Here is a 24,500-nt window from a genome sequence, read left to right as displayed (position 1 = left end):
GACCGTTGATGGGGTCCATCAACCCCGGGACCCGATACTTCATTTATTATTGGGCCTCGTCTGCCCCCACTCTGACAGAGGCCCACAGTGACTCTGCATCTCCTGGTTTCGGCCTCGGCTCAGTCCCCGTGTTCAGCAGTCCTCAAAAGGTTTTAGTATTCCCTTTCTCCAGCAGACAGTTCCTTGCGTAAACGGCTGTCGGTTCCTTTGCAGGAGGAGTTGGGGAATCCTCATCCTCTCCATTTGGTGTTGGCAGGGCTTTGCCTCCCGCAGACTCCACAGTCTCAGGCTGAAAACGGCCTCCGCTCCGGACGTTGGCCAAGGAATCATGGCTGCTCTTCAGGGCGACTGTCCTCGGCCACCTGATTATCGCCCTCGGCCACCTGATTATCTATCCGTGAATTCCTTTGATGGTACAGATTGAGGACTAACCCACCGGGGCTGCCCATCTGTTTCACCCACCGGTGTTCTGTGAACCATCTCTAAAGCTCACCAGGTGAACCTTCCTCCCCGACCCCTCGACTCGTTCACAATATGCATCAGCACAGCCCTGTTGTGTCCACATTGCTTGAATATCTGAACACCGACACATCATGCCAGCTTGTTTCTACTTTATGCCACCCCAGTTTGCTGCTGGTAAGAGTTTTACAACCTGCGCGTTCCCAAACTACCTACTTTGTGCCAGGGGCTTTTTGTGCTCCAGCTGCTATCAGTGCAGAGGTCTTCGTGGCCAGCCGGGTGGCCGATCCAGCTCCTAACTCCTATCTTGGTATCCCCTCCCCCAACCCCTTCCAGTACAAACTGCCCCAAGTGGGACTTTCCAGGAAGCAGCCACCGAGGTGCAGATTGCTCTGTAGGAGTGCTCTTGGGATCGGGACCTGGGAGGGGAAGAAGGTAGGGTTGGGGGAAGAGAGACATTGTCTGAGTTCAGGCAAGGCGGACTGGCTTTGTACGCCCACACTGAGCAGACACTGGGTGTGGGCCGCCCAGGAGGGAGGGGGCTGTGACCTTGGGCAGGGCAGTCTCTGGCTGAGGCAATCCCAAAGAGGGTTAAGTCGTTGAGGATGGTGTTCCGGAAGCTGGGGGAACACATCCCTTAGTCCTGCTGGGGGGCCTGGGGAGGGAAGGGCATCGCACCTTGCATTACATCACATTCCCATTGTCACACGCAAAGAAACTCCTAGTATTAGCCAGTATCGAGTGCATATTGAGACCTTCCCATGGTCCCCAAATGCCTTTCCTAGCTTTTTTTTAGTCCAGAAACTAATTAAGAATCACTCATTGCATTTTGTTGTCATCTCTAAAGTCTTTTTCAATAAGAGCAGTCCCCCACTTGTCTGTACGACTTTCATTTATTTATTTATTTATTTATTTTTTGGTCTTTTTGACAACATTTTTGCAAAGTCTAGGACTTTTTTTTTTGGACGGTTATTTTATAGAATGTCTTGCAGTGCTTGGTTGTTTTCTCACCCGATTACATTCAAGGTAAACCTTTTTGGCAACAATATTCCTCCTCAGGTGATCTGTACTTTCTGCCCTGGTAACAGCAAGGGTCATTTTGTGCCATCACGAGTGACAAAGTCTGGTCATTTGTAAAGGCAGTATCTACCAGTCTCTCCATTGTAAGACATCTTTTTTTTTTTTTTTTTAAACTTTGAGATTAATAAGTAATCTATAAGGTGATACTTTGAGACTGTTTGAATAGCCTACTTCTCCACCTTTCACTGCTTTGTTATACAAAGTGGTGATTTCTCTGTAAGTTTCCCTCATTTTTTCTAGTACAGTATTAGGATGTGGTGAGAGACTGATTTGTATTCACTGAGTTAGAATCTCTTAACCATTATTATTCTTTGCTGCTTAAATTGTCCCATGTTTGGCCAGCAGAGGCCGGGTTCAGGCCACTTGCTGTGTCCTTTTAGCACGCCCCTGTCATTCGTCGGGGGGTTTCCTTACTTTGTGGCAGAGTTTCCAGGCTCACCTGACGCTTTTCCCAGCCCTAGACTTCGAATCAGTCATCTCTCTAAGGGGCTCTGGTTCTTCTTAGTGATGAACAGTATTTAGAAGCCAAGATACGGGTTCTACCTGACCTTCATTACTACAGGGGATGTCATTGCTTCAGGAGCCCTTTAGTGGAGAAAACCAGAAAATATGAGTATTTCCTAAGTCTTAAGTCCTTGCTGATGCCTCTGATTCAAATCCCTAACTACATATTCCTTACCTCCTTCCCATCTCATGTGTCTCCCTCCTCCCCAAGTGAGACAGTGGTTACAATTGTATCAAATGTTTGCTTTCTCTTCTAATGCCTTTGCCTACTTTTTAAGTATTTGTCCTCTTTTTATATGATTCACCCCATTGATTTTCATGGTTATATAAAAGGGTGACTCCCCAATATAAGTTTATCCCAAATCTTTCCCGAGTTTCAGACTAGTGTAACTAACTGCATCTAATCTCCATTTGGATCTCCCACATACAACTCAAATTTAATTAACGTTTGATAGATGCCCCCAACTCAACTCCTCCTTCCTTCTGTTGTTGGCCGTGCACTTCAGAAGGGCGGCTTCTACCCGCATCCCATTCACTGATAAATGCCCCACAGACGGCATAGTATCTAGCAGGTAGTCAGTGCTGGGTGAATAAATGCCTTCTGGAACAATTCATCGTGCGACAGTGTATATAGAATTAGAGCATAACTCTGTGTTTATACTAAAAATCCCTGCATTATATACACTTGAAAACAGTGAAATCTGACCGCCTGCGAGTTTTCTCTAGATGAAGTCATTATCTCGAGAATGGATTTGAGGGGAGACCCAGCGGTGCTAAGGAAACAGTACTTCCTGCGAGAGCTGCAGCAGAGGGAACCAGGGGTGGCCGCCGTCTCGAAGAACAGGGTGTGTGGCGGTCTGCTGACCCACGAGGACCCAGGAGCCGAGGACCGAACTTTCATCCTGAAAGCAGGGCTCTGACTCACTCTGGGGGCCCTGGTCCTGGCGGAACACGGAAGAACCGGGTACTGCGGGGCACTGGGACAAGAGAGCCCGTGCCAGGGGTGGGCTTAAAGCAGAGGCCCAGGAGCCCCCGTGCACACCGGTGGCATCACTCTCTACTCAGCACTCGCCGTGCATCAGGTTGAGTATTTTGTAAAGATTCGCTCATTCCATCTTCATCACAGCCCCTGTGGGGCAAGTCTACTTTAACCTCCATCTTGCAGGTGACAAGACAAAGATTAATGTGCCCAAGATCACACAGCTGGCAAGGGTTGAGCTGGGATTCCAACCCACTCTGCTCCACTAAAATGTCATAGAAAATGCATTTTAAGATCTGCAAGGTCTTCAAAGATTTACCTGTTTACCTGGAAGCTGTGTCCCACTAGCGTATCAGAGAGGGAAATGTGGGACACAGAAAATGAGATCCAACCCAGGGGAAAGGCAGAGGGAGTCCTCAGAAAGGCCGGCAAACCCAGGAGAGCAATGTGCCTGACCTGGGACCACGAACAGACCAGAACATCCACACCCCAGAGACAAACCGAGAGGGCTGATACAACGCCCCACAACTATGGTCTTCTCCTCCGAACCCTGACGGTACATCATGTTCAGCTTAACAGATTGTTTCTGTCGAGTGTGCTCAAATTCCCGCGTTTCTTCCTGCCATGTTGTCTAGAACCCTCAGTTCACCCTCACAGAAGTGTTCTACTGTCCTCGAAACTGGAGACAGGCCAATGTGTTTGGAAGCAAAATGCTCTCCGCCCGCCCCGCCATAGCACCCATTCCTTGCTAACGTTCCTGAAAGTTACCCGGTACTTTGAACACACTTCTGTGTCTGTCCAGTGCCTCACAGCCTCATTCACGGACCCATCAGGTGACTCTTGTAAAATCTCAGGGAAGCTGGGAAATGACTCTGGATTCTGTTCAGTTTATCTTCCCTCAGCAGCCTTCTCCCGGTGTCAGTACTGTTCTCTACAGGTTTGCGGTAGCTAACCAGTTTTTGTTATTACTCCCTGTTCAGTTCATTTTTATGAAAATAGTTGTTGGTAAAATAATAAAGTATCTGAAGAACTCTTTAAAAAAATTTTTTTTAATGTTTATTCAAATTTGAGAGACAGCGTGAGCAGGGGAAGGGCAGAGAGAGGGGAGACACAGAATCTGAAGCAGGCTCCAGGCTCTGAGCTGTCAGCACAGAGCCTGACACGGGGCTTGAACTCACGAACCGTGAGATCATGACCTGAGCTGAATAGGATGCTTAACTGACTGAGCCACCCAGGTACCGTATGTTAATTATTTTTAAAATCTCATTTTGAAAACTATTAACTATTGTTAATACATAGTAAGAAAAGAGTGATTTTCTTATGGTAAGTTCTTTATTGTAAGATAATTTACAAACATCTTGCTGTCTTTAGTAGTTTCAACAATTTCTTCTGACAAGGAGGACAGCAGTAACCTAAAAACGGAATCAGTCGGCTGAATTTTCCTTCTTTACCTGAAAAACAAAGTACAGAGCAAATAAAAATCAGTTTTGGAGGGAAAAATAATGACGTTTCAAGAGATAATATATATTCAAGTGGGATTTAAAGAACTGACTTTACATAATAAAATGTTACTATATACTAGTTGTTCTCGAATTTTGGTCTGGGGACCTTTCCGTGGGGTCCGTGAGGGCAAAGCTCTTTTCTTATTTGCCTGTTTTACTCATTCTCAAGCCTGTATGGTAGCATGTTCCAGAGGCTACATGGCCTGTAATATCAGAACAGAATGAGTACAGACAGATGAGAATCTAGCCCTCTTCTACTGTATCAGACGTGAAGGGGTCCTGACACCACCAAGTTTGAGAACCACCACTCTTCACCAATCTCTATTTAGTATCTCAAAATAATCCCAATTCTCTATCCTTAAAGTCTATTTAATAAATCTTAAAAAAAAAAAAAGCCCCCTGGCATTACCCATATGCTACCACAAGCTGGCAACTACTCTAAATGGGCCAAAACCTAAATCTCAGAGAATCCATTTCACTGTTGCTAAATCAGCTTCAATTGTATCTGCCGGATTTCTCTTCCGGAGGGGTTTGGGGAGAATGTATGAAATAATACCACTTTACCTCTCGTCTGAGGATGAAACTTGGTTTTCATTAATCCCTGGTTATTACGTTAGAAGAAAAAGACAAAACAAACCAGTCAAGAAGCAATCCATGCTAGTTAATCAGGTATAATTTCCAACTAAAAACATCCATTTCCTCACTCAGTGTCTGGAGTAGATCATGTAAATTAGTTCCCAAAATATTCCTTTAAAACAGATTCAATGACTGTTACAAAAAGTTAACTAATTTCAGTCTGGTTAGAACAATAAAACCATGTTCATGCAAGAAGGCAAGACTCTGCAAGTATAATTTAAGCCACTGCTTTTTCTATCAATAGCACACAGTATAACCTACTACTCAATAGTCTAGTGTCCGTATTAAGTAGTAAAGTTTTTAGCCGGAATAACTGATGGATTACAGAGCAGGCCAGTGCCCTGGGTGAACAATCCAGTCTTGGACTGCACAGCCAACCCTTAATAAAGGATTCAGACTACCTTTCTAGAAAGCAAAAATTTAGTGGTCAATTTATGATTTTTTTTTTAATGTTTATTTCTTTTTGAGAGAGAGAGAGAGAGAGAGAGAGAGAGAGAGAGAGAGAGAGACAGCATGGGCAGGGGAGGGGCAGAGAGAGAGGGAGACACAGAATCCAAAGCGGGCTCCGGGCTCTGAGCTGTAAGCACAGAGCCTGACATGGGACTCAAATTCACAAGCTGTGAGATCATGACCTGACCCGAAGTCGGCCGCTCAACCAACTGAGCCACCCAGGCACCCCAATTTCTGACTTTCTGATCTTCTGTTCCAATTCTGAGTTTTACGTCCCAATCTCCCTCTCCTCACTCCCCTTGATTTCACTCCTCTTTGGCCAGGTTTCTCATATTTCTGGTCAAGAAAGCGTACGGGCCCTCAATTCCGCAGATGTCGTGTCCTCACATTTTATTCCCAGTGCTCCTTTTTCAAGAGAAAATAAGATCCTGGCTCTGGGTCCCACAGTCCCTGGAACTTTCGGAATGCAGCCCTTCCCCCCAGGCCTCCTCACGCTTGACACCAAGAGGAGCACAGCTCAGCACTGGCCCAGGATGGGCAGCAAGGAGGACAACGAACGATCCACTGCCTGCACTCTGTGACGCTAACACAACGTCAGTGACTCGACTGAGAGATGGGTCGGCCTTAACGTGAGGCTTGAAAAACAGTAAGACCAAGGACTCCTGGGCTGGCAAAGCTCATGGACCCAACTGACAACATATGGAACGGTCTCCAACAGCATTATTTGTGTCTCTGAGACATTCCACCCAGTTTCTACCCTGGAGAGAGAGATAATACTTAAGGACCAGCTTAAATGTCACTTTAGCGATGAATCGATCTATCCGAGTTTTACACATGGATCCACATTCTCACATACCCAGTGAAATATTATTTCTCCCTCTTCTGAACTTCCACTTTTTTTAAAAAAATGTTTATTTCTTTTTGAGAGAGAGTGAGAACAAGCGCATGCGAGCAGGACACCAGCAGAGAGAGAGGGGCACAGAAGATCCGAAGCAGGCTCTGTGCAGACAGCAGACAGCCCAATGTGGGGCTCGAACTCCCAAACCGTGAGATCGTGCTTGGATCTTAACCGACTGAGCCAAAGTTGGATGCTTAACCGACTGAGCCCCCCAGGTGCCCTGAACTTCCACTTCTTATGGAACATCCCCCATTTGCTCAACAAATACTGACTGGGGAAGTATGTGCCCGGTGATAGGGCTACAGAAGTAAGACACGGTCACTCCCAAGCCACAGGAGTACACAGGCAATTCCTAATAAAATAGTGTAATTGTTGATAAAGGGAAGCATGGAATGTTCACGAAGGCACCCCACCCAAACTGTGGAGGAGGTTTTCCTGGTAGAAAGGATTTTCTCAGAGCAGGCAAGACAAATGGGAGTCTGTCAGCCGAAGAATCCAGGATGCAAGGGGAAGAAAAGAATGGCATTTCAGGCAAAAGCACATGACATATTTGTAGACCGTGAAGTACATTCATGTGGTTGAAGTTCAAGGGAAGTGAGAAACGGTAGTGGTAAGACTAGACTGGAGAGTATTGGTGGCCAGGAAAAACAGGATCACATATCTCACGCTAAGGTATTTTTGCAGGATGACTATGCACTCGGTATCTTTTTTTAATTCAGGAGAGAAATGACAAGGATCTGCATTAAGTGGGCATAAAGGGGAAAACTTCAAGGCTTATTTGAAGGTAAAATTTATAAAGCTTAGTGACTAGTAGGGCGTGAGAACGAGTCGAAGATAACTTACTACACATTCTATCACGCATCACAAGTACCTGCGTATGTTTGTTATGCCATTAGAATGTCCATCCCTTGACAGAAAGTATCACACCCTTTGACACTCCTAGCACTGAAGCTAGTACATAGTGGGTGTTCAATTTAGTCATTTTTTAAAACAGAATCCTCATTTTCTTAACTGTGATTTCACAACAAATAACATATCTAGACAACCAAGAAACTTTCTTAAGGAAAAGGTACGTTATCTTATACTGACATAGAAAACTCGGTAAGTAAAGAACCAGTTTCTACAAGATTTACCAAAAAACCCAAGATTTATGTGAAACCAAATCCCAAACCAATCCTGTACTTCAAAAGCTTGGTTTATGATGTTTTAAGTTCCAAAGACAGATTTTATAAATGATACAGAATTATCCACATCCTTATTCCTAATGCTTTAGGAAAATGAAAGCTAGCAATATACTGATTTCTAAAAAGAAGAAACTAAGCCCAAAAGGTAGAGCTAAAACAAGCAGAATAAACCAGACAGGCCTTCTCACCAAATCTTTATATCCTAAGAGTAGGTTCCAAGGTTAAGCAACGGATCGTTCTACCTTTAGCAAAACAAAACTGACACTTTCAAACATGCAGGCGGTGAGCCGGCAGACCCAGGGAGGCGAGGCAGGGCGTGCGAAGGCCGCCCGCCACTACTTACAGAGCCGCGGCGCCGGAGATGATTTCGATCAGCTCCTTCGTGATGACGGCCTGGCGGGTGCGGTTGAATGTCAAAGTCAGTTTGTCAATCATCTCCGCTGCGAACAGAACAGAAGGATTAGTCAGCAAAGCCTAACACCACGAGACCATAACTTGTTCATTAATACGTTCACAGGTGTATGTTGCTTCATGGCTTGGGGTACCCGAACTGGCCTCTCAAAAGAATTTCAGGAAGGTATTTTTACCACTTCCACGGATACCTTTTCAAAATACTTGCAACTTTACTGCTTGCCAAGTAAGACATACTTCTTTTAAGGCAGAGAACATTAGTTTTTTTTTTATCTTTCCAGATAAGAAAATTCAAGGAGAGAGAGGATCATTGGTCAAAAATGTCATAGAATCAGCGGCAGAACCGGGGCGAGATCCTTGCTCTTTTGTTTCCTGGTCTAGTTAACGGTGATGATTTGAGGCAAGGTGTTCATGCTACTCCCAGCAAGAGAAGCCTCTCGGAAGAGATCTGCCGTGCACTTACAGGCATTCTTGCTGGCGTTGTCCATGGCCGTCATCCTCGCACTCTGCTCACTCGTGGTGGACTCCTTTAGAGAATAGTAGATGATGTTGGCCAAGGCGTATTCTTGGTAATTGCGCAGCACGTCAGCATCGATATCATCATAGACACTCATGCTCTCTGTTAAGACGAGTCAGACATTTCCTTGAAGTTATGCAGCGCACAGTGATTTCATCAAGGCAGCCTACCAATAAACACCTCACTAATTACAGAGCAGAAAACAAGGTAAGACAGGTGAAAACACTCAGCTCTAAAAGTTTCATCCATTTCCACACTACCGATTATAGCAGATTTTCAGCGCAACATAATGTGTAAACAAAGCATTTGATATTTCACTGCAAACGCCTAATAAAAACGAAGAAGCCAACAATTAAAGTAACGTCACTGCATTTCACGGTTCTGAAGTCCTCGGGCATCAGAGTGCCTGGCACAACGTCAGCAAATACTCAACAAATCTGTGGGTGTAGGTTTTCACAAAAGAATTAATGACAAAACTGACACTCGTATAGTGGAATACAAAAATCCCAAATTAGCCATGTGATTATTGGGGAAGCCTGCACGTGTCCATCGGGAGAATGCGAGGGAAGTGGAACATCGAAGGGGGGCAGAATTAGAAGCCGACACTCATCTTAACAGTACTGTAGTGCATCAGACTTAAAACACTATGGCTGATAACCCCTACCGTACACTATTAAGAAAGAAATACCATCGTCAATTAAAAATGACCCGCCACTGGCCAGCAGAAGCGTCCCCCAACTTCAGGCACATCGAAATGTTACAAAGCGTACACCTCAACAGATGAAATATGTAGAAAGGGAGAACGCCTCAGGAAAGTAAAATCGGTTCTAGAATACTATGTCTAGGATGCTTCACTGAGCAATGATGACGCCACTCAAATGCTGAGACGAGAGAATCGTGTGGGTCAGTGTGCATTACTGTGAGCACCGTTCACAGGGCTGCCCCCGGGCTCCTGACTGTGCTGTGCTTCATCCAGCGGGTCCCCAGAGCCTGCAGAGCCAATGCTGCTAGGCTCTCCGATCCCTGAGAACAGAAAGCAAGTCTAATGACTTGTTTATTTACGTTCAGTTAATGAAGGAATGGAGTGAGAGTCACTAATGATCATGGAAACCACTGACAGACGGTGACAGGAAGAGCCAAACATCATGTGCTCCCGCGGAGACAGGCCATCCTAACAAACGCTGTTTTCCTGAACGTGCCAATCTCTCCTTTCTACACAGAAAACACTTTTCACACAAAAACCACTTACCGGCACTTGCAACGGTATCCAGGGAAAAGATGGGCTTTTCTTCTGTCTTGTAGGAGATGACAGACCTAGAAATCATAAAGCAGAGGTAAACCTCAAAATCTTATTTCATTTATTTTTAGAGAGAGAGACCACGAGTGGGGCAGAGTGAGAGAGAGAGAGAGAGAGAGAGAGAGAGAGAGAGAGAGAGAGAGAATCTTAAGCAGGTTCCACACTCAGCACAGAGCCTGACGTGGGGCTCGATCCCATGACCCTGGGATCGTGACCTGAGCTAAAATCAAGAGTCAGACGCTCAACAAACCGAGCTACCCTAGGCGTCCCTCAAAACAATATTTTCAACTGTCCACTAAGCATTTCCTTATTTTAAAATAGGAACACAAGCAGTAAAAAGCTTTGAATACTAAATTTTTCTTGCCTGAACCGATTAAAGATGATAGACCCTTCATCAAACTCGTATCCGGAATTTAGTAGTTCAAGGGCAATGACAGACGCATCTCCAAAAGTAGGAGGTTTTCTTCCCACTTCTTTGAAGGACACCAGAAACTGGTCAGAGTGAGTCCTACAAGAGAACCAGGAGATCACACAGAATATTTAAAGGAGTATTTCTGCTGAAATAACACAGGGAACAAGGAAAAGTATTATCACCGTGGGTCAGGCTTTTTTGGGGCGGTGGGGGGAAAGAGGAGAGCGTTCCCTGAATTGAGCTGCTCCGTCCGCTATCGTTATTGCAGTGGCTGCGGGAACTAACAACTAATAATCAGGCCTCTCTCGTGTTATATGTCTCTATGTCTTTATTTCTCTTCTGATCTCAACTAACTACTGTTCATTTCTGACATTTCCAGGCAGTGCTGGCTCCTCAGAGTCCTCATGTGTTTTATTTTTTTTTATTATTTTTTTTTTTTAATTTTTTTTTCAACATTTATTTATTTTTGGGACAGAGAGAGATAGAGCATGAACGGGGGAGGGGCAGAGAGAGAGGGAGACACAGGATCGGAAACAGGCTCCAGGCTCTGAGCCATCAGCCCAGAGCCTGACACGGGGCTCGAACTCAAGGACCGCGAGATCGTGACCTGGCTGAAGTCGGACGCTTAACCGACTGCGCCACCCAGGCGCCCCAGTCCTCATGTGTTTTAAAAGGCCAACAGCTTTTGCTTTTCCTGTTGCATTCCACTTACGGGTTGGATGAAGGAGAAACATAAGTAAATAATGGAAGAAATCTGTATATTCTGAAACTCCTGAAATAATAAAAACAAAACCAAGACCTCTCTGGGGGTATAAAAACAGGTAACGAAAAAAAAGACACCTTGCTGACGTTAACCATCAAAGACACTCCCATTTACTCATGCTTGCGCCCATCTAAACATAAACGGTATCTAAATTACCTATGAAGTATACCCCTGATTTTATCACCAATTCCAACAAGCATAACTTCTTTCCCGGCTGCCGTGAGTGTGGCCACCTCATTTTTCATCTGTTTGGCAACCGAGGAATGAATAGCACCACAGAGCCCTCGATCAGAGGACACGCCAATTAGGAGGTGTTTCTTCTTGTCTTCAGGCGCCTTAATATCAGCTTTCTCATACAGAGCTTAAATACAAACAAACAAAAGCAAGAATTTTAAAATATGTAAGGCACGCCAAATACAGCAATAATTCCTATTTACAAGTTGGCTGTTTTCAAAATCATGAAGTTACATTTAGGTGGCATCTAACTAATGTAATCAAAACTGTACTTACTCCATTTACAATCCGGTTGAAAACCATAAAGGTTTAAATCTCTGTATGATAAAGGCTCTATATGATAAGGGCCACTTAATGGCCAATTTACCTGAAGTACTGACTAAAAGAAATCTCTAGTATAATTAAAGAACTTGTAAAGGGGCCTGAATTAGAGTACCAGCTTATCTAGATGGCAGACTTCTGAAGAATGCAAATAAATATTCAGTATATAACCAAAAAAGTAGGAAGCAAATATTTACTGACATGCTCATATAATCTGCATATCAAGCCTCTTATAAACTGTTGGCATTAAAATAGCAGATGACACTATATTTTTTTTATTTAAAAAAATTTTTTTTAATGTTTATTTATTTTTGAGAGAGAGACAGTGTAAAGCAGGGGAAAGGCAGAGAGAGAGAGGGAGACACAGAATCGGAAGCAGGCTCCAGGCTCCGAGCTGTCAGCACAGAGCCCAACGCGGGGCTCGAACTCACAAACCGTGAGGATCGTGACCTGAGCCGAAGTCAGACGCTCAACCGACTGAGCGACCCAGGTGCCCCACATGCCACTTTATTTTGGGGACTGCTTTAACGACCTTGCTTGGCTGGTCTAGTTTTCTAAGCAGCACAGGCCAAGAGTGGATCAAACAGGATTTTGAGGGGATTTATGGGGGAAGGAGAGGAAGTGGCTGTGGGAGAAGGCAGGAAGGAGACAAACGAGCCATCACATTATGACGCAGGTTTGACCCTCAGGAAGGAGGGAAGAGAGGTTGGGTGGCAGCTTCCCAGACCGCTGTGCCGTTTAGGAGAAGTTCAGCGAGTCTGCCTGCCGAGGAGCCGCAAGTCTCCCTGGAATGTGCCTGCCTGAGTCTCCCGCCGGCTCTGGTACCGGCTCAGCCCAGGCCACGGGAGCGTGGCCGGGGTGCAAGTGCAGGGTGAGCTCGCGTGGCCAGTGCCCTCGCCGCCGCACGGTGCATTTTCCTGGCCGCCACATTTTCCTGGCCGCCACCAAAGTCCTGCTGCTCCCTGTTTCATTACAGAGCAGTGATTCTCATATGCCAGCACCCAGAACCCTCCACGAGAAAGCGGAAAGCGAATACTCCAAAGTGCAGGAGAACAGCGAGATTATTTCTTTAAGTCTCTTTTTACATTTTATATTTGTGCAGCGTAAGATGCCTGCTGGAAGACTTTAAATATTTACAACGATCAGCCACTTAATATCTAGCAGTTAATATCTGGTATAAAGGACTTCAGAACAGATTGGCAGCCTTGGCTTGAATTTTTACTATTTTATCACAAATAGTCTAATCTGACATCGAAGGCAGTTTCTTCTTTATTAGATAATTTTGTAGTTATAGACTTTGGAGGGAAACAAATTTATTATACTCACTCATATCAGCGAGAGAGGTGAATCGTGAAATGACTTTCTCTTTTCATACAAACAGGCTACAGTGATTTACCAACCAATCTTTACTAAGCCACCAACTACGTGCTATGTATTTCTTGTGCAGCGAATAGGACTGATGAGAGCAAACGGCTGGAGGTGATCAGGATCGCGGAAACCAACCTATCAACTCTCCTCCGTACCTGCTGCGTGAAACGAACCGTGCTGTTATTAAAGTGAGTCGCCGTTTCCACCCGGGCCTAGCGCTCTATCCTTTTCTTACGCAATAATTTTGCCAGTAGGAACGGATGTTTAAAAAATATGGAAGAACACAGGAAAACTGCACAAGGCGATTTACATCTAATAGGTAGATACATTAACACACAGATGAGACGTGAATTTTCTCCAATTTGGAAACAAGCAAATTTTGCCTTCTTTGCGGTTGCCGTTCAAACATTCCACTCATGCCGTCATGAGTCCCATCCGTGCCTGCTCAGTCATTTCCACTGCAGGGACCACCTCCCCACCCCGCACATCACAGTCCAACAGGACAAAGTCAAGCACCTGATCTGAATGCACCGCATTTCCCATTTCCTGATTGAATATTTAATAATCTAGGAAGATTTTCGGAGTACTTTCAGCATTCACAGAGCCACATACAGTGGTTAACAAACAGACAGGCTTTGATGCCAAACCAGGTCGGGAGGTGACCCTGGGCAAGCGACCCGACTTCAGGGTTTCTCATCTGTGAAGAGGGAGCTCTGACCCTCATAGGCTGCTGTGAAAAACCAGTGATGTCAAATACTCAGAACAGGCCTGTCATCACGGTAAGCACCAGATAAAAGTCATCAGTGGTGACCTTCATGTTCAGGGTTCCTCCTAATCTGTGATGTCCTCTTCTCTTACCCAAAGATCCTACTCCATACACTCGTGCTGGTTTCAGCTCCCTCTCGGCTCGGGCGTATTTTGCTGCTGCCACCATTTTCATAGACTTGGTAATTTTCTGGATGTTTTTGATCGACTTTAGCCGTCTGGTAACTGAAAAACAGAAGTGCTGTTATGTAATAGAGTTATCATTTCACTTGTGAAATTTATCGAAATAGCTTTCTAAACTGCCAGGTAGAATAATCAGCACTTAGGCCATCAGGCAACAGCATGATGCTAAATGAGGCTTCAAGTCAGAATGCGTACTGAGCAAAGGCGAAGCCTGGCTGCCACGGAGGACAGGACAGGCGGGATGGCCGCAGACAGCAGGACATTATACTCTTGCAACATTTACATGCAGTTTTCTCTAGTCACATTGTTGCCATTCTACGGACGACAGCATCGGAACAACCACGTGTCACCTCATGCTGGTCTTTTCTAAAACAAGGTCAATGTCATACATATAAGACCTAGATTCATTTTATCAAATTTGACCAAACATACAATGGGCTAAAGCGGCCTATTTTTGATTATTTGTCAAAATTTGGTTTTTCTTAATTACATATTGAGATGAAGTACTTACTATCTTTTAATGTTGCCATATTTCGAACTTGGATCCTGAAAATAAAGGTTTTAAAAATATTTTAGTTTATTGAAAAATCACCCTACTATACAAGAAAAACCTTCAAAGTTAATAAATTTAAACACTGCCCCATAAAGAAACAATCCATCACGTGCAGGACGTATACATATATTCATATACATACAAACATATATTTATAAACACATACTTATATATATTTAGTCCTTAATACGGACACCAAACCCTATTACCAAAGGCCTCATTTTGTTTGAGCCAACAACACAAAGCTTCCAGTGCAGTCAAATGGTGTTCACACATGTCTAGTCCCACCTTTGCCTAGACTGTTTCCACAATAGGAAAGTCCTGCCTCTTGTTAGGCTATCCAGCTATACCTAAAACCATGGTCAGCCACCTTGAAAATGCTACCTTGACTTCCTTAGTTCACTGAAACCTTTTCATAGCAACACTTAGGATCAATTATATATTCTAACATGATCACATGTGTGAAAGTACAGTTTATTTTTTAAATATATATACTTTTAAGTTTTTTTAAGTTTATTTATTTATTTTGAGACAGAACGCAAGCTTGAACCAGGGTGGATTAGAAAGAGGGGGAGAGAAAGAATCCTGAGCTGGCTCCACCTTGTCAGTGCAGAGCCTGATTGGGGGGGGGCTTGACCTCTCAAACTGTGAGATCATGACCTGAGCCGAAATCCAAAGCTGAACACTTAACCAAGTGAGCCAGCCAGGTGCCATGTACTAAGCAGCTACTATGCTCCAGGACATGGTCTGTGACCACGAGAAGCATGCTATTATCTCATAAACAAGATTCGTAGAACTAAAGATTTGCATTAAATATCTTTCTAGTCTTCATGATTAAAGTGCTAATGCACAAAAGTAAAAATGATTTGATTTAGGGGCACCTGGGTGGCTCAGTCAGTTGAGTGTCCAACTCTTGATTTCAGCTCAGGTGCACACTTGAGCGTGGGGCCTGCTTGAGATTCTCTCTCCTCTGCCCCCACCCCCCCAAAATAAATAAATACAGATTTGACTTAAATGCGTACACACACACACGAGAGATAAATACAAGAGGAGTGCTGCCCTCCTAAATAAGACAATGTGTCACCAAACATAAAGTCAGTGACAAGCATACAATGACGTTGGAATATTGACGACATGGAGACTCACAGGGCTGCTGCAGCAAGAACCTGAACTAAACATGTTGGCAAAGCAGCAGGAGCCTAGGTTTATGGTAAGTTCTTAAGAGTGAAAAAGAAAACGGTAAGAAAGATTTCTAATTTCATGACCTGAGTAGACAGTGTTGTCATTAACCAAGACAGAAAAACTGGGTGGGGATGATCTCACCGGAGGTAACGACTTTTAATGAAAATGACATAAAGACCCTAGGATGAGGTGGAAATAGCTTTGAGGTCCAATGGGTTTGGAAAACACGTGAGATTTTTGAGACTTTCAGGTACAGACAGATCTGTAACTGATGGAACATGGAAGTTGGTGCCAAAGGAGAGAAGAAGAGGGACCATTTCCTAATCCTCTGAGGTCAACATTACCCTAGTATCAACCAGATAAAATCATCATAAGAAATGAAAATTAGAGGACATTACTTACCTCTCATCAACACAGACGCACAATTCCTCAATAAAGGATAGCAAATTGGATCCAACAACGTATTAAAAAGAATTATACACCACGATCAAGTGGGATTTATTCCAGGTATGCAAGGCTGGTTCACCATTTAAGAAAAATCATACAGTCAATAGATGCAGAAAAAAATTTTTGACAAAATCTAATGCCTATTCATGGTAAAAAAAAAAAAAAAAAAGAAAAAAGAAAAACTCTCAGCAAAGAACTTCCTGAGCCCAATAAAGAACATCTACCAAAACAAACAAAGAAAAAAAACCCCTTCATTTAATGATGAGAAACTAGGAGCTTCCCCCTAAGATTGGGACTGAGGCAAGGATAACCTCTCAGAACTCCTATTCAACATTGTACTGGAATTCCTGGCTAATGCATTAAGACAAAACAGGAAATAAAAGGTATATAGATCGGGAAGGAAAAAATAAAGCTGCCTTTGTTTAAAAATGGCACAACTGTCTGTAGAAAAGACAGAAAATCCCAAAGAATTGGCAAAAAACCTCCTGGAACCAATTACAGTAAGGTTGTAGGGAACAAGGTCAATATATACAAAAGTCAATTTCATTTTTTTATAGCAGCTATGAACAATTGGAATTTCAAATTAGAGAAACAGTATCATAGAACTGTAGACTTATAAATGATTATGATGGTAAATTTAATGTTATGTATATTTTACAACAAAAAAACACAGGAAAAAAACTACATATAAACATAACAAAACACGTGCCAAGAAAACTACAAAACTGATGAAAAAAAAGATCTAAATAAATGGTGAGAGATTCCACATTCATAAATAGGAAGATTCAATGTTGCTAAAGTATCACTTCTTCCCAACTCGATCAATACAATTTTAGAGAAACACCTCAACAAGTTATTTTGTATATATCAACAAACTGATTTTAACATTTATTTGGCAAAGCGAAACACCCAGAAGAGCCCAGAAGAGCCGACACAATATAGAAGAACAAAGCCTGAGAACGGACACTACCTGATTTCAAGACTTTCTACAAAGTTACAGTAATCCTAAAACAATGTGGACAAATGATCAGTGGAAGACAGGAGAGAGCTCAAAGATTTCACTAATTAGTGAAATTGAAAACAAAAACCAATGAATACACAAACAAAAAGTAGACAGAGACCTATAATACAGAGAACAAAACTGAAGGGTGGAGGAGTGGGGGTTGGGCAAAATGGGTGAAGGGCAGTGGGAGACACAGGCTTCCAGTTATGGAATACGTCAGGGGAACAAACGATACAGCACAGGGGGGAAAAAAAGAGCCCAGAAATAGAACCATACAAATACAGTCAACTGGTTCATGTTTGGTAAAGCAGCAAAGGAAATTAAATGGAGAAAGGATACTGTTTTCTACATTGGTACTGAACACTGGACATCCATATGCAAAAATACTGATAATTAGTCATTATCAATATTAATAATTAATTAGATAATTAATCCTATACCTTTCACAAAAATTAACTTGAAATGAATCATAGGTCTAAATAAATGTAAGACACAAAACTATGAAACTTCTACATGGTATCACAGGAGAAAATCGAGGTGCCTTGGATAATATGTAAGTTTTAACATAAAACATGAAAAGCATGATCCATGGAAGAAAAACAATGATCAAGCTGGACTTTATTAATTTTAAAAATTTCTGGTCTGCAAAAGACACCGTCAACAGAAGCCACACACCAGGAGAAAATGTTTGCAAAACACATATCTGATAAAGGCCTGTTATCTAAAATATACAAAGAACTCTTAAAACTCAGTAAGAAAACCACCCAAATAAAAAATGAACAAAAGATCTGAACACAAACCTCGCAGAGGCACACAGGCAGATGGCAGATAAGCATATACAAAAGATACTCAGCTATGCAGTCATTAGGGAATTACAAATGAAAACAGTGAAACACCACTACGCACCTAGAAGAATGGCTACATTTTTATTTTGTTTTTATTTAGTTAGAGAAAGAGAACATGTGTGCACACGCAAGCAGGGGAGAGCAGAGAGAGAATCCCAAGCAGGTGCCCCGTTGTCAGTGCAGGGCCCAACGTGGGGCTCAATTGCACTTATCATGAGATCATGACTTGAGCCGAGATCAAGAGTCACGGATGCTTAACCAACCGAGCCACCCAGGCACCCCAAGAATGGCTATATTAAAAAAAAAAAAAAAAAAGACAATTCCAAATGATGACAAGGATGTGCATGTAGTAACAGGAACTCCCACTGCCTGCTGGTGGGAATGCAAAATGGTACCGCTGCTTTGGAAGATGGCTTCAGTTCCTTATAAATCTAAACAGTCTTAGCATAGGATACAGCAATCATACTGCTAGGTATTTACCCAACTGAGCTGAAAACAGGTCTACACAAAAACCTGCACACAAATGTTTATAAGCAGTTTTATTCACCATCGCCAAAACCCGGAAGCAACCAATGTCTTTCAATACGCGAACCAATCGAGAAACAAACTGGTACATCCATACAGTGGAGTTATTCAGCAGTAAAAATGAACGAGCTGTCAAGCCACAAAAGACACGGAGGAGGAACTTTGTCTACTGCTAAGCGAAGAAGCCCATCTGAATGGCTATATCCTGTATCATTCCAACTATCTGACATTCCAGAAAAGACAAAACTATAGCAAGAGTAAAAAGATCAGTAGTTGCCGGGATTTCGGGGAGAGATTTTTAGGGCACTGAAACCATTCTGTATGATACTATAATGGTAGATACGTGTCATTATCCATTTGTCAAAAACCACAGAACCTACAACAAAGAGTGACCTTAATGAAACTATGCACCTTAATAATGTATCAATATTGTCTCATTAATTGTAGTACATGTAACATGCTACTTAATGCAAGATGTTAGTAAGTGGAGAACCTGTCCAGAGTGGGACGTGGGTGTATGGAACTCTCTGTACTATAGGCTCAATATTTCTGTAAGTCTGGGACTGTACTAAAAAATAAAGTCTGTTAACAATACCTTCAAAAACGTAGATTATGAAATTGTTATATCATCTAATTTTTTGATTGTTTATGTGCATAAAAAAAATCTGGAAGACTATAACCATAACTGTTGTTTTTAAAAATCTCTTGGGGCACCTGGGTGGCTCAGTCGGTTAAGCGTCCGACTTCGGCTCAGGTCAAGATCTCGCGGTCCTTGAGTCCATGAGTTCGAGCCCCACGTCGGGCTCTGGGCTGATGGCTCAGAGCCTGGAGCCTGCCTCCGATTCTGTGTCTCCCTCTCTCTCTGACCCTCCCCCGTTCATGCTCTGTCTCTCTCTGTCTCAAAAATAAATAAACGTTAAAAAAAAAATTAAAAAAAAAAATCTCTTGACTTAACGTACTTTACCAGTATTACGCAGCCACAGAGAAAGAAATATAAAGAGGAAGGAGACTGCATGAAAAGTGTTAGATTAGGTTATAAGAATGGATCCAGTGGTGGAAAAGAGAGCTGTCAAATAGTGACAAGCTCTGCTATTCCATTACAGACTCCCCTGACATACTGACCATTCCCTTAACATTTTTTCATAATGGCATTTGAAAAGCAACATCACTTTTGATGATTTTGGGGGGGTATGTCAAAATTTTCACCCCAAACATTCTAAATTTACAGACTGTAAGGAAACATTGGACATTACGGTTTTAGACAAATATTCCAATTTAACAGACACAAGTTTCTTGTCAGAGAATGGCACAGGGAATAAATCTGAATTGCATGCCATATTTGGATGAACACAAAATGTTCCGGTTTCCTTAAGTATCCTGGGTGAGAGGTATGAAGAGGTAAGATCTCTTGTGATTCTTTATGCTGTGTACATGCCCTATGTTCCCATTTTGAAGTGCTCTCATCATGTTTAGCTTTCATTCAGTTCTAAAGACGTGTGTGTTACTTTATTATTCTTTTTTTTTTTTTTTTTTACTATTTTTGAGAGAGAGAGAGAGAGAGAGAGAGAGCGCATGAGCAAGGGAGGGGCGGAGAGAGAGGAAGACAGAATCTGAAGCAGGCTCCAGGCTCTGAGATGTAAGCACAGAGCCTGATGCAGGGCTCAAACCCTCGAACCGCGAGATCGTAACCTGAGCGGAAGTCAGACGCTTAACTGACTGAGCCACCAGGCGCCCGTATGTTACTTTAAGTATAATTGGAGTACATACAGAATAACCATAAGATGGTCCCAACTTTCTTTTGGCGCAGCTGGCCGTATATATAATTTTTGCAAATGAAGACAAAGTTCTGAATCAGCTGTATGTTCTGGAAAACCACATCACGTCCTGAGAAATCTCAGGAGATTACTGGAAAAACTTGAAACCTATCAAATACAGTGGATAGAAAAATCACAGGTTATGGATTATCATCAAGTGCCGTGATCATACAGCATTATTAGCAAAGCTGTAAGTAGTGGAGGAGGGAGTGAGGTTGCTAGGTGAATGGTTTATTTGAAGTATAGTTTGAAAGAATGTTAAGGTGTATACTGTCTTATAATATAAACATTAAGGAAGCAGCAGCAACAAATTCTTAAGGAAAATTACGAAGTAGGTCTAATTCTAACAGTAAATGATTGTATGAAAGTCCATCACCTGCCTTTCCACCAAACAACGACTCCCTGGCCCTTCTTCACCAACGACCACCCAGGAGGATCCAGTCTTGTTGGCAAGTATGGTAACCATTTTTATGTAGGAACTGCATCAAGCTTTCTTCATCTTTGAGTTTATATTATCTGGAACCACACCAGCATTCCCCCACCACGCTTGTTCTTTACAAATACGGACTCGCTTAATCTCCAGTCTGACCCACTGAACTGTGCACGATTATTACCTCCGTTTAACAAAGGAAGAAATGGTGGCAGAGACAGTGAGTAACTTGTGCAGTGTGACAGTTAGGTGAGTGGCCGTCAAGATTCAAATCCTGGTAGTTGGCTCCAGAGTGGGTCTCCTATCCTACACTCTGATGCCTCACACTCACATTTTCTTACATTTACAAGCAAATATCTGCTACCTCAATCTCAGAATGCAATCTGCCTTTCCTCTCCTGAAATGCATCTCCCTTCCTTGTCAGTGTGTATAATTCAATGTATGGCTGTTGGCATGCTACTGTAAAACAGTTCCATTTCAGAGAATGTGGAAGACGAGGAAACAGAAATGTATTTCCCCTAATTTGAAGACCGTTCCCCAAATTTCTTATTTCCATTTTCTTATATGCTACTTTATTTTTTTTTCAACGTTTATTTTTGGGACAGAGAGAGACAGAGCATGAACGGGGGAGGGGCAGAGAGAGAGGGAGACACAGAATCGGAAACAGGCTCCAGGCTCTGAGCCATCAGCCCAGAGCCCGACGCGGGGCTCGAACTCATGGACCGCGAGATCGTGACCTGGCTGAAGTCGGACGCTCAACCGACTGCGCCACCCAGGCGCCCCATATGCTACTTTAAAACAAGTTTAATTTCCTGATGTTTAGGGTATTTTACTGATATCCTAAACAATTAACATAATTTCACTAAGACTTTAATTAAGCCTAATATTTAGTCAATGTTAGTAAGCTAACCTCCCTGAAATAAAAACTATAATAATGAATTGCATTAAAAATTTTTTTTTAATGTTTTTATTTATTTTTGAGACAGAGAGAGACAGCATGAGCAGGGGAGGGTCAGAGAGAGGGGAGACACAGAATCCAAAGCAGGCTCCAGGCTCTGAGCTGTCAGCACAGAGCCTGACACGGGGCTCAAACCCACAGACTGTGAGATCATGACGTGAGCCGAAGTCGGACATTCAACCGACTGGGCCACCCAGGCACCCCTAACAAATTGCATTTTTAAAGTTTCTTTTTTTTTTAAATGTTTTTTATTTATTTTTGAGACAGGGAGAGACAGAGCATGAGCAGGGGAGGGGCAGAGAGAGAGGGAGACACAGAATCCGAAGCAGGCTCCAGGCTCTGAGCTGTCAGCACAGAGCCCGACGCGGGGCTCACAGACTGTGAGATCATGACCTGAGCTGAAGTCAGACGCCTAATCGACTGAGCCACCCAGGCGCCCCTTTAAAGTTTCTAGTAACCAAAACACAACAGAGGAAATGCCCCTTCATGGTTTTGTAGAGGCAAAGCTATTTTTCTCCCCTTCCAAATTAATTCTGTGGGGTGTGAAACATTAAGATGGTTTTCATTTCTGAATTTAAAAGGCAATTATGAGGGGCGCCTGGGTGGCGCAGTCGGTTAAGCGTCCGACTTCAGCCAGGTCACGATCTCGCAGTCCCTGAGTTCGAGCCCCGCGTCGGGCTCTGGGCTGATGGCTCAGAGCCTGGAGCCTGTTTCCGATTCTGTGTCTCCCTCTCTCTCTGCCCCTCCCCCGTTCATGCTCTGTCTCTCTCTGTCCCAAAAATAAATAAACGTTGAAAAAAAAATTAAAAAAAAATAAAATAAAAGGCAATTATGAGTGGGGACCAAAAGGGCACCCAGAGTAATGGGATACATGAAAATGCTTTCTGTCAACGTTTGATGAATATTCATAACCTACCAATTTAAAACCAGCATTCTAAAGAGATCAAGGTCGGACTACAACCTGTATTTGCCAATGTAGGGTCCAATTTAGGAGCCCAGTGGTGGTTGTGTCAAAGTGTCAAACAACTCTTATTTATTTAGGACAATCCTTTAATATAAGATCTCCAAATTGTCTTACACAGTTTCTAAAAAAGTCATTGCTACAATTTTATGCAAAGTATTTTGTCCTTGTTTCAGAATTCTTTCCATTTCTTAAAGGCTGACCCACAGAGCTTAAGGCCATCACTTTTCAGTACTTTCCACGCTACCAACTTGGCGCAGGGCAGGCACCCAACAACTGTGTGCTGAGTGCCTAACAAATGGGACAACCTACATGACCGAGAATCCAACTAAGTTGACTTAGTTCCCACGAATACTCTTTCAATTTCAGAAACAAATCTGACTTGGCAGGCAAATCCACCAACAGTTCTGTGCAGGTATTCACATCAGATTTCATTCCCCCATTACCCTAAACATTTTGAATATGGTGATGATTCTTTGCGTAATGAAAAACGTACCTATTTCAATTAATGTCTTACAGTCCCTTCACATAAATTAGGACACAAAAACCTAGTTTAGCACTGCAGCTCGTTAGAATTCTTCCTTTACGTAAAACCGGGGAATTGCTACACTCAGCTTGCTTTTAGCCAATAATCCCCTTAGCACCGTGTCTGTAATTTCTTCCAGACTCTGTCTAGCTTTAAGACATTTCATCCTACTATACGGTGCCACCCACAAACCAACGTTTACCTGCCTACTGCGTGGCCCTCTAATATACAATCCCCCCCCCCCCCCGAAACCAATGTTTAAAATCCTTAAACTTGCACTGCAGTTACAGATGGTGCTCAAAAGCCATCTATCTCGTCCTCCTGGGGACCCTGGGACAATTTCATGACCTTGCAGGGTTACTGCTTCAGCATAATGGTTTCAAGATAGTGCTAGGTGTCTTTCCCTTCCGATCGCCATCAGGCGGATTCTTAAGGTCCCGTCTGCACCCCAACTCCCGTAAACCCACGAGGACACTTATTTATTCCGCAGTGCCCGGCAAAGAGCCTGCTACATGTTAAGTGCTTAACACGCGTTCTGGCTGAATCGAACAGCCCTTCCTGGCTCAAGCAAACCCTGCCCAGCACCAGAAGGTTTCAAAAGGCGTCAAGGACGCACAGCACAACTTAACCTTCCCCTAGACCTTGCCCTAGGTCCCCCCTCCCCCTCACTTTGTGCGCCCGGGTAAAGCCCCCACGATACTCGCCACCTGGCACGCAGTAGGGGCTCCCTAAGTGGGTATTAGCTGAGTGAATCCAAGACCAGCCCTGTAATCAGTTGGGACTGAAGTCTCAACCCCGAGGTCCCGGATGACCGCTCCTCGTGGCCCTCACCCCGCCCCACCCCGCCTCAGGAGACGTGGCGAGACCCTGCTGTCACCGCAGACCCTTCGCGCGCCCTCCCCGGATCGGAGGCGCTTCCTGCAGCCCGGGCTTCCCGGGGCCTCCGCGGGACAGGAGGCCTGGCAGGCCCTGAGACCCTTGTCCAGCCCCACTCGCCTCCACTCGCTTCCGCCTCCCCCTGACCGAGCTCTTCCATTCCTCGCAACCCTCCCGGTCCTTCCGCAAGCTGCCATACCATTGCGGCTGCACGACCCAGGCCGAGAGCCCCGCGACGCCCGCCCGAGAGAACATGGTGATACCGGCCCCGCTGAAGGTCGGTCAGACAGGCCTCACCGCGCAGGCGCGGGACCTTCCCACCCCGCTTTCTCCTTCAGTCTCGCTTACTCCCGCCAGACGGAGGGAAGCCTCGCGAGCGTTGGGGGGAGGCCAGCCTTCCGAGGCCCCACCTCCTTC

At 43.8% G+C, this 24,500-nt stretch overlaps 1 protein-coding gene and 1 long non-coding RNA gene across 2 annotated transcripts; both read right to left on the bottom strand.

The window, feature by feature from the left end:
• Positions 1-8,031: 8,031 nt before the first annotated feature.
• ATP5F1C (ATP synthase F1 subunit gamma) lies at positions 8,032-24,420 on the bottom strand. Its single transcript, XM_015079418.3, has 8 exons — positions 24,283-24,420; positions 14,475-14,509; positions 13,874-14,005; positions 11,249-11,453; positions 10,282-10,425; positions 9,870-9,934; positions 8,567-8,722; positions 8,032-8,132 (listed from the first exon to the last, which is right to left on the bottom strand). Exons 1-8 carry the CDS (start codon positions 24,336-24,338, stop codon positions 8,032-8,034), a joined length of 894 nt encoding a protein of 297 aa, XP_014934904.2. The 5' UTR covers positions 24,339-24,420.
• Positions 16,778-21,329, bottom strand: LOC128316274 (uncharacterized). The gene is made up of 2 exons (XR_008299899.1): positions 19,474-21,329; positions 16,778-19,232 (listed from the first exon to the last, which is right to left on the bottom strand). It is a non-coding gene; the product is annotated as an uncharacterized LOC128316274 (long non-coding RNA).
• Positions 24,421-24,500: the final 80 nt, after the last annotated feature.

This window comes from Acinonyx jubatus, chromosome B4 (genome assembly GCF_027475565.1).
Source record: "Acinonyx jubatus isolate Ajub_Pintada_27869175 chromosome B4, VMU_Ajub_asm_v1.0, whole genome shotgun sequence".
In the NCBI taxonomy this organism is placed as follows: domain Eukaryota; kingdom Metazoa; phylum Chordata; class Mammalia; order Carnivora; family Felidae; genus Acinonyx; species Acinonyx jubatus.
Note: the sequence above shows the minus strand (reverse complement) of the source record. Positions and strands in the feature narration are given on the sequence as shown.